Raw genomic sequence first — 11,247 nt, 5'->3', positions numbered from 1 at the left:
AGAACAGTTGACTTGCAAACCCGCTCCCACCCTTATAATTGAGTTCCCTCCATCAACTGAAATCGCGATGCTTTGACGAAACCTCGTTGCCCAATTTCGCAGTCAGTCGGTTTATAGTCGGTCTCTTCTATTCATCTCAGGTATATTTCCTCCTCTTTCCGATCTTAATTTTGTAGTTTAGGTTGTTTTCTTTATCTGCTGAATTCGCTCGCTTAGATTATCGAATAGAATATATTTAATATGTTTCAGAAAATTAGACTTATAGTTGTTAGATTTGTAAATCTAGGGTTCTATAGCCATGAAGCTACCTAAACTTGCAGAATCATCCTTACTTGAATGTTTCTTTTGTGTCTTTCGATCGTTCACTCTGGTTGATTTTGGATCCATTTTACCCTGTCATAGTTTTCGTTCTGCTATTACTGTTTATTCAGTTTTTATTTAGTTATAATTCCTCACTGATTGGTTCTTTTTCCTTTCCTTATCTTGTACCATATAATTGACAAAATTTTTCATTTTTAGGAAGCTTTGGTATTGTATACTCTTGGATTCGAAATATAATGTGTTTTTTCCCCTTATTTTCTTTTCCATTTAAATAAAATTTCAGCTCACATAAAAAAGCCATTACCCAATGCTGGTCCTAGTTATCTGGGTCGCGTCATTGGATGGGGTGAACTGGATTCTGGCCACTTTCGGCAATTCTATAGGAAGTGGCCATTCTCATACTTGAAACCAAACTCTCACTTTTATCACCCTGAGATTTTACCTTGGCACCAAGCAATGACCTCTTTATCAACGAACATAACCTTGGCACCTATTTTCCATTTTATGTTCCTTTAAGATTGGAAACCAAAAATAACTTTTTAAAACTTTTAGATCTTTTCTTTTCTCTACCGTGATACTGAAGGTAAGGTTTCTTAGGGTGCCACTCCTACTTGACAATCTACAGTTTCTCGTCAAGGTTTTTGAACTGGCATCAACTTCATGCCTGGTTGGATATGTGAGGATCCTACAATTTAAAAATTCTTCAAACCTTGTACACATAGTCCTTCAAGTGCCCCATGGGTTTCAACACTGATCATCATGTATTTTGGAGGTCACTATGCACAACCACATATCATCCTAAGCCTTCCCAACTATATGGGAAGCTACATGAATCCCGTTTTGCCATTCCATTCAATTTCGTCCCAATTTTATTGTTTTGGGAATATTTTGTGGTTGTAGCTGCCCATTAAGGCTTCAGATCTGCTACCCACTGGACGCTAACCACTTCTCTCACCACATTACACCCGGTTGCCACCTCTCCACCAACACAATAGCCCGTTTGTCCCATTCAAACTAGAAACCCTAACCTCTGTTCACCCTGCACTTCCCTAGAACTCACAACTCACAACACATTCACCAACGTTTGAAGGTCTATTCACTGGTGTTTGATACATCCACCATTTCCTTGTTTCTAAAAATATAAACTATGATAAAAAGGCATTAGAAGAATAAACAAAAACCTCACCTCTCATGATAACATCAAAACTGCATGGGCGGATTATTTCCAGATGTCATTGCTGCAATTAACGATCCACAAAAGCATTATTCCTCTCCATTGGGCAGTGCCCTACGGACATCAATCTCTGATGCCACCATTGCTCTCCATCTTGCTTCTTGCACACTTAGTGAGAGGCCAATATAGTGGTTCATGCTATTGCAGCCAAGCTGCACTACTATCCGACCATAGTCATCACCAATTAGGCCGAGTTTTGCCCTTTCTTCAAGCAGACTAATGTTTTATTTTATTTTATTTTATTTTATTTTTGTATCCACTGTAATGGGTGTTCTTTTTTTTGTTTGCAATTGAAAAATATTTTTACCAAAAAAACAATGCACTGGCAAGATTTCAATATTCATCGGTTTAGGTTAACAGTAGCAGCTTATGTATTCTGATTCTTGGTAGAGAATCTTTTCATCATATCATCAACAGGCTATGGAAACAAATATTGTGTTGAGTAAACAACCGGTGCTCCGCAAAGTGATACTGAAAGTCTGAAACTCTTCTATATCTCTTCTCTTCTCAGTGCCTAAAAAAGGCACTAGCTGTGCATCTCAAATTGAACTTTCAAGGGGAACGTGAATTTGACTGCTGTAGCTTGGATTCAGATTCGAAGAGATAGCTATTTCTTCAAGCAATTTCAGAACATCTAATATGTTAGGGTTTCTTGTTCGAATGGGGAAAATTAGGAGAAGAGAGGTTTTGGGTTTCCAGTTTAAGAAGTAATGGAATGGACATTTAGTTTCACACATGGAGGTTGGGCTCTTGTGTTAATGGACAGGTGGCAGTTGGGTGTAATGTGGGGAGAGATGTTGGTAGCAGATCCGGAGCCACCCATTACAAGTGAACTTCACAACAGCATTAAAGAGGAATTAGGGATATAGGAGTTCTATGAGATGGCTAATGAAGTGATATGGAACTCCCTCTATTGATTTCTTGACTTATCTGTGTGATACTAAGATCTCTATCAGGAATGAAGATTTTAAATTGTTGGGTGCAGATCTTAGTTGGATTTTCACGGTTAAGGTCTCATTATTGGTAGAGAAGCACCCTCCCCAAAAGCCCAAAAAATGGGGGGGGGGGACAGTTATTATATATCTCTTGTCCAGAACTGAAGAGAAAAGAAGGGAGAAGAGAAGAGAGATTTGTGAGAACCTCAAAAGATGTTGGCGGCGCCAACTTTTTAGTATTTAAATTAGGGCGACCAAACATAACATAAAGACAAGGGGAATTACAATAGTACCCCCGTGACACTAACAGAAATAAAAACACAAAGAAAAAAACAACTTTAACTAGTCTTTTAACACTCCCCCTCATGTTGGGACATGGATGTCAATCATGCCCAACTTGTCACATAGATCATTGTGCTGCAAATGATGTAGCCCTTTTGTGAAGATGTCTAGAAGTTGATCTTTAGACCTGACATAGGGGGTGCACACTTCCCCTTTGACAACCTTTTCTTTGATAAAATGCTTGTCTACCTCAATGTGCTTGGTTCTATCATACAGTACTGGGTTAGTGGCAATGTTTATGGCTGCTTTGTTGTTGCAATATAAAGTCATAGGTCCATCAATTGTAAATCCCAGTTCACTCAATAGATTTTTTAACCACATTATTTCAACCACTCCATGAGACATTGCTCTATATTCAGCTTTAGCACTAGATTTAGCTACCACATTCTGCTTTTTGCTTCTCTAAGTGACTAGGTTTCCTCCCACAAAGGTACAATTGCCACTGGTAGACTTCTTATCATCTAGCGATCCTGCCCAATTTGCATCAGTATACACTTCAAACTTTAGATGTCCGTGCTTTTGGAACAATAGACCTGCACCTAGGAATTTCTTAAGGTATCTGAGAATTCTTTTAGCTGCTTCAAGGTGTGTGGTCTTAGGGGCATGCATGAATTGACTAAGAACACCCACTGCATAAGCAATGTATGGCCGATTCATGGAGAGATATAGTAGTCTTCCTACAAGCCTCTGAAATTGTTTCACATCTTTGATGGATTCACCTGGGCAATCACTTAATTTGTGATGAGGACCAATAGGAGAATCAGCTGGTTTCACTCTCAACTTTTTTGTATCCTGTAACAGATCTAGGACATACTTTCTCTGAGAAATGAAGATACCCTTTGTGAGCGGGCAACTTCAATTCCAAGAAAGTATTTCAAAGGGCTTAGATCTTTCACCTCAAACCGAGTAGCAAGAAATCCCTTCAACCTTTGAATTTCATCTTTCCATTGACTAGTGATAACTATATCATCAACATACACTATTAGAGCTGCAATTTTCCCTTCCCCTCTTTTCACAAACAATGTATGATCAGATTGGCATTGCTTGTAGCCCTTTTGTTGTACAACTACCTGGGATCTGTTGAGCCAAGCTCTTGGTGATTGTTTCAGGCCATATAAAGACTTTTTTTAACCTACATACCTTATGTTCATTACCTTGAGCCCGAAAACCAGGAGGTTGTACCATGTACACTTCTTCTAGATCACCATTTAGAAATGCATTCTTGATGTCCAATTGGTGAAGGTCCCAATCGAAGTTAGCAGCTAAAGAGAAGAGAACCCTAATGGAATTCATCTTAGCAATTGGTGCAAAAGTTTCTGCATAATCCACCCCATACACTTGAGTGAACCCTTTTGCCACTAGATGAATTTTATACTTTTCCACTGTGCCATCAGCCCTATGTTTCATTGTAAATACCTATTTACATCCAACTAGTTCTTTTCCCTCAGGAAGATCCACCAATTCTCATGTACCATTTTTATGTAATGCATTAATCTCTTCCTTCATTGCATATGTCCATTTAGGCACTGAGAGAGCTTTTGCCACATTCTTAGGAGTAGGAACATTGTCAATGGAAGAGAGGAATGCCCAAAAGGAAGGTGAAATGTTTTCATAGGAAATAAAATGGGAAATGGGGTGCTTGGTGGTGCAAGATCTAACACCCTTCCAGAGAGCAATAGGAAGGTTAAGATCATCAACACTTGAGGTATCAATAGCAATAGGGTCAAAAATATCAATGGGAACTAAGTTACCTGGTTGGGTAGGATCCGTCCCCGGAGAATTTGATGACATTAGTGGTACAACTTCTCGATGCTCCACAGCTCTTGAACTTGGTTGGCCTTTATGACGACAACAGAAAACACAGAAGGGAGGATGATTAGGTAGAGGAGGGAGCTAAACCTAAGGTAGAGGAGGATTTTGAACTTGTTTGTCTTCATGCCTATAGTCCCCTTGAGGAGAAACAGGGAAGAAATGGTCACTCTAAAAAAAAGAGACATCCAAGGAAACATGATATTTTTGAGAGATGGGATCAAATCACCGGTACCCCTTCTGATTTGTAGGGTACCCCAAGAATATGTAAGGAATAGCACGAGGATCCAACTTCCCACGAGTGGGTAACATGTTTTGAACAAAGCAACGACAACCAAAAACACAGAGAGGAATAGACAGAAGAGGAGTCTTGGGAAACAGAAGCTAATGTGGGCCTTTGTACTCTAACCACCGAGAGGGCATGCAGTTAATGAGATAGGCAGCACAAAGGATAGTTTCAAGCCAAAAACGCTTGGGGACATTCATATGAATCAGTAGTCCCTGAGCTACTTCAAGAAGATGGTGGTTCTTTCTTTCAGCAACACCATTTTGTTGTGGTGTTCGGGCACAGGAGCTACGGTGCAATGATCCACTTGAAGCAAAGAACTTCGTAAGATCATTATGGAAGTATTCTTTGGCATTATTAGATTAGAAGATTTGGATTTCGGTTTGAAATTGGGTGAAAGTCATTCTTTGGAAATCTTGGATAATTTTTTGTACTTCATCCCTAGCTCGCATGGGATATACCCATGTATACCGGGAATAATCATTAATAAAATACTTGTAGCCACCTTCAAATGGTAAAGTAATTGGTCCCCAAACATTAGAGTGAACAATATGAAAAGGAAATTCAGATTTATTATTCTTTGAAGAAAAATGAGTTTTACAATGTTTACTCAATTGACAAGTTTGACATATCAACTCAAGCACTGGCACCGACTTAAACAACTCTAGAAACACAATCTTTAAGGAATCAAAGGATAAATGACCAAGACGACAATGCCATAAATAGACCTGACTCTTAATAGACCGACTCTTAGACTTTGTGACTGCAAGGCTAGCCTTATTCTCTAGCAAGTAGACACCATCCACCATATGCCCTCTACCAATCATCTTCCCCAAGTTCAAATCCTTAATTACACAATAAGAAGGGAAAAATGTTACTGAACAGTTTTAAGAAATGGTTATACTACTAACAGAAAACAAATTAATAGGAAATTGAGGAACATGTAAAACATTAGAATGTGTAGGACCAAAGGGAAGAGAAATAGTCCCTTGACCAGCTATGGTAGAGAATGAACTATCAGCCAATCTGATTTTGTCTCTTCCAGAGAGAAGATGATAGGTCTGAAAGTAGGTAGACTTACCAGTCATATGTTTTGATGCTCCAGAATTAATTATCCAAGGATAGGCCTGTAAACGGATCGAATTCGAATCGAATCAGGCTAGATTCGAATTTGAAACCGATTATGAATACTAATATTTGAATTCGATTCGATATCCGACGGATGTCAAATCTTTGAGTTCGAATTCGATTTCGATTATCAAATCGAATATCCGATTTGATTCGAATTCGACCGATTGACTTTTCGAATGTGAATTCGAATCTGATTCTATTCAAATAGACATTGTATACATTTTGCAAAGAAGGTGTGAATCTACATCATAACCAAAAACCAAAAAACCAGTAAATCATTATCTAAATCACTATAAAAAAATTGTGATTTGAAAATTACCTTGGGAAAAGAGGCAGGAGACGGCGGTAGGCGTGGGTTCCCGACGGTAGGTGTGGGTTGCAGCACAAGAAGGTGATGCTGGCGATTCACACTGAGACTGAGAAAAGGTGATGTTGGCGATTCACACTGAGACTGAGAAAAGAAGATGATGGGTTCCCGACGACAATCATGGGTTGCAGCACAAGAAGGTGATCCTAGTGATGATTCACTGTCTCATTGTCACTGAGACTGAAACTGTGAAAAGAGAGATAGAGGTGACGAGATGAGCGACGACGGTGATGAAGGGTGATGACCGGTGACAAACCGACAGTGGTTGCTTGGGCGGCGTTCGGCGACGGCGAAGGGAGTGACGGAGGTCGAAGTGTTAGGGTTTTACACTTTTACTTTAGGGTTTTGAGAAGATAGAGAGGTGGTAAGGAGGTTCAGGTTCATTCGAATGAAAGAGTTCGATTTTGAGATTTTTGAACTCATTATTCATTAAGTCATTAGTTATTTTTTATTTTCTTTTTTTTAATCTTTATATTATATAATAATATAATATATATTATATATAATATATTAATATATGTAATCTTTATATTATATATATATAATCGGTTCGGATATTTATCGGATCGGATCAATGCATATCCGAAATCAATTCGATTATGCTGAATCTCGGATTTGAATTTGGATTTTCGAATACCGCTTACAGGCCTATCCAAGGAGAGTCAGAGGAACGAGACGATACATGGAGAGTTGTGGCAGAATTACCTGATGTAGACGCATATGAAGTTGATGGGGGAGGGGCATCCATCTGGCAAATTGCCCTACCATAAAGTTCTAAATGATCACGGAAGGAATTAATGATATCCTCCCTAGGGTCAGAACCAATGGTGTATGTCTGAACTGCAGTAGTAGGGGATTGGTTCTCTTGAGTAGCCATGTGTGTTGTAGTGAATTTTCTTGAACCTTGTGGACTTAATTTCTTGTTCAGATCTGAACTTTGTTTCTTACTCAATTCCTGAGCCCATTTCGGCTTCCCATGAAGGTTCCAACATGTGTCACGAGTGTGTCGAGGCTTCTGGCAATGGGTGCACCATACTTTTTCTTTGTCATCCACCCTTTTCTGAGAGTCTCCCTTCTTAAAAGGATTTCCCCTACTTGTAACAACACTTCCTTTTGTTGCCAACACAACTACATCTCTCCCGGAATTATTCATCAGATTCCTTCTATTTTCCTCTGACTGTACTAGGGCATATACCTCTTGAACAGAAGGGAGATCCTTGCTTCCAAGGATCTGCACTCTAATGGATTCATATATAGGGTTCAAGCCAAGGAGAAAGGCAAAGACCCTCTGTTGAGAAACAAGAGACTTATATGCTTTCACATCTTCATCACACTTCCAATCTACACTCTGATTGTGATCCAACTCTTTCCAGATGGAAGACAAGTTTGAGTAGTACACAGAGAGACTCCTCTCCCCTTGTTTACAAGTAGAGGATTCTGCTTGTAACTGATAGATCTTTGCATGGTGTCTCAATTCAGAATAGGTTGACTTGGCTTGTTCCCAAATCTCATAAGCTGTTTTAGCCCATATAAAATTTCATCTCACTTGAGGTTGCATAGACACTAAGAGCCATGACATTATCATGCTGTTCTCCTGGTTCCATCTGTCATGCTCAGCACTCCCAGAATTAGGTTCTTTAATTCTCCCATTTATATAGCCTATTTTCCCCTTGCAGTAATGTATAGTTTGATCCCCTTTGACCATTCTAAATAATTCAGACCATCAAGAGGTATGACAGCCACAGGGAGGGATAAATCCATACCCCCCACTCAGTCCATTCTGCATTGATGAAACACTGGAGGTGGCTGTCTTCACTATTCATGATAGCTGGTTTAGATCACACTAGAAGAGGTTGAATCTTCACCAAACAAAAAATAACCGGTCTGTCCAACTTATTTTCCCTTTCGTACAGTGTTATTTAAAAAAAAAAAAAATCTGCACCAGGAATAATAAAAAAACACAGGCAGCCACCTTCTAGATCAACTACAGTACTTCAGTCGCCATAATTTTTTTTTTCCTGCTGTTGCAGCACCTACAGGTCATCACCGACCTACGAACTACCCCACTGCACTGCTGTTACAGCACACACATGTCATCTCTGACCTACACACACTTCACAAAGCTGCTGTCGCAGCACATACAGGTTACCTCTGACCTACAAACACCACAAGGATCACTCGATCCTACAAAAAGGAAGGTACAGGTGCTGATCACCTCACATCTGAGTGGTTTTTCCCTTTTTTTAGATCTGTCCTGATACATGATCAGGAAAAAAATAAAAGGAGGAGAACGAAGCTTCTGAGATCAGTGCAAAAGAAAATACCTTGGTTCTTCAGAAAAAAAAAAAATTATCAGTAGCACGATGAGGAAGGGAAGAAGATAGAGGACGCGATCTCCTTTCAGATCAGATGAACCCGCTCTGATACCATCTTGTCCAGAACTGAAGAGAAGAGAAGAAGAGAGAGGAGAGGAGAGAGACTTGAGAGCACCTCAAAAGATGCTGGCGGCGCCAGCTTTTTAGTATTTATATTAGGGTGACCAAACATAACATAAAGACAAGGGGAATTACAATAGTACCCCTGCGACACTAATAGAAATAAAAACACAAAGAAAAAACAACTTTAACCAGTCTTTTAACAATATCCATTTGTCAGGTTATACTCCATCTATGTTCTTTCTCAAGATGTGTGATGCTTTGTATCTGTATCAACATAGGTAAGGCAGTTATTGGGTGCTTATGTGTTTTTGCCTCCAGAAATGAGCCATTACCTATATGATGCCCATGCAGTGGAAAACAAGGAGTTCTGATATTTATGGAGAATCCTTTATCAATGCCAAACACACATGTTCATGCATGCATACTGAATTCAAAGATGTTACTTCTGATCATATTTTTTTGAGAGTGGACTTTTTTTGAGGTCCTTTTTTGTACAGTTACTCATTGTACACAGGACCAGTTATTAATATAATCATACTTTACCTTCTTTCAAAAAAAAAAAAAAAAAGAACTAAGGCTAGAACATGAAATGAAGCATATGTCAAGGGATGTGAAGCACACTATTTTATTAGTTGCTAAGCACTAATTCAGCTAAGAAATGAATGGCAAATAATAATTTAGAACTAATTCATGAAGTGTTACATTTTCTATTCAATGCTTCTTGGCAAACATTACCCTCTCTTGAAATCCATTTGACATTTGAAAGAATATAATTTTATGTAGTTTGGATAGTGAAAACAGTTTAAACATTTTTTTCTTGATCATTAATAATGTTGCATAATCATCTGGAATTAGGACATCCTGGTTACAAGTTACAACTCATAATTGGGCTTGATTGTGTACATCTCCAACCAAAAGCCTTGACATTTGAAAGAATATCATTTTATTCAGTTAGGGTAGTGAAAACAATTTTAGCATTTTTTTTTCTTGATCCTTAACAATGTTGCATGGTCATCTGGAATTAGGACATGCTGGTTACAAGTTACAAGTCATAATTGTGCTTGATTGTGTATATCCCCAACCAAAAGCCTTCTGCTTGTTTTATTTGTTATTTCTTTTTTAATTTTTTTGGTACCAGATTAAAACTCTATCGTCAGTTTCAGTTTGTTTTGCTGATAACTTGGTTTTCTGTATTGATGTCATTATGCTGCCAACTGGGTGTGGAGTAGAAACTATTTTGGTTTAACATCACAAGCTTTTGTATCTTAGTACAGGCATGCATGTGCAAACTCACCCCTATACATTAGTGTGTGTGGTTTAAAAGTCTTTTGAATTTTATCTTTTTAGCAGATAGATGCTAAAAAAACCACCTTTACAGTGAAGACTGTTTTGATGGATCACAGTTTAATTTTCTCTCCATTTTTTCTCCTGTGGATAGTTACAAAAAGAAAGTAACCTTCTAGGTATTGACTTGACAATATAGCCATATTACTTTTGGGATTTTTTTTTTCTCCTTAAATTTGCATATGGTTCCCTCTTATGCCAATATGGAGGCTAACAGATATATAAAGGTTACTCCTTACCGCTTCTTGCACCAAATGAAGGATCTCAATGGGGCTAAAAGTTATGGTGTACCCAAGCTTATTTAGAATGAATTGATTCTTGATCCACAATTTTCAAAAGGCCCTCAACGTCCAGTGACCTCAACATAGGAAATTAGGAATAATTGGAGCAATCCAAATTGTGGAGTGTGTGTGCAAGAGGATTGGAGGTTTTGTAGGGGAAGTTGCATTTATGAGAAGATCCAGTTCTTCTTCTGGGGCATTTTAGATGGGATTTTCATTTAGTATCTTTTAAATGGGCATTGCAGGATGACAGAACCACCTTTCGTTCCCAGGGAGAGGCTCCTTAAGAAGCAGCAATACTTTCAAAACATACAAAAATATACTCATTTGAAAGGACCATATGACAGGATCACCTCAGTTGCCATTCCTCTTGCATTGGCAGCTTCATCTTTAGCTCTCATTGTGAGTTTTTCTGTTCTCGTGGCAAAAAATCGAAGTTCCCATTATTTACGTATGAGTTATTTCTTGTGATGCTTACATTAAGTATTGTGCTTTGCCCAGGGACGAGGGATATACAATATGTCTCATGGGATTGGGAAAAAGGAATGATAGTGCTTCTGGGCTTTTGATGATGGCGCAAGTGTGACAGCATTAGACGCGTTTTTGTTCATGAAGTTTTTCTTTTCATTTCTTTCTTGTTTCAGATTATAATAATGGCTTAATTTCAGATTAGACTTGATCCGTCTTCTCAACTTCAAGGTGTTTGGATTTCCCATGATAAAGAATGATCTGATCTCAGGTCATGGCAAGTTCTCATCA

General features: G+C 38.6%; 1 protein-coding gene across 1 annotated transcript; it reads left to right on the top strand.

The window, feature by feature from the left end:
• Positions 1 to 11,247, top strand: LOC104597104 (uncharacterized). The gene is made up of 3 exons (XM_010258507.3): positions 1 to 140; positions 10,734 to 10,890; positions 10,990 to 11,247. The coding sequence occupies exons 2-3, from the start codon at positions 10,735 to 10,737 to the stop codon at positions 11,035 to 11,037; spliced, it is 204 nt and encodes a 67-aa protein (XP_010256809.1). The 5' UTR covers positions 1 to 140; position 10,734; the 3' UTR covers positions 11,038 to 11,247.

This window comes from Nelumbo nucifera, chromosome 2, assembly GCF_055504915.1.
Source record: "Nelumbo nucifera cultivar China Antique chromosome 2, China Antique-T2T, whole genome shotgun sequence".
Classification (NCBI taxonomy): Eukaryota; Viridiplantae; Streptophyta; class Magnoliopsida; order Proteales; family Nelumbonaceae; genus Nelumbo; species Nelumbo nucifera.
The sequence above is the reverse complement of the archived record's forward strand: the minus strand, read 5'-3'. Positions and strand labels throughout refer to the sequence as shown.

What these genes read in the sequence shown, in the direction of transcription:
- LOC104597104 (XM_010258507.3), top strand. Translation starts at nt 10,735, where the DNA reads ATGACAGAACCACCTTTCGTTCCCAGGGAGAGGCTCCTTAAGAAGCAG. An exon ending in CTTCATCTTTAGCTCTCATT is followed by an intron (nt 10,891 to 10,989) that starts GTGAGTTTTTCT and finishes TGCTTTGCCCAG; the next exon opens with GGACGAGGGATATACAATAT.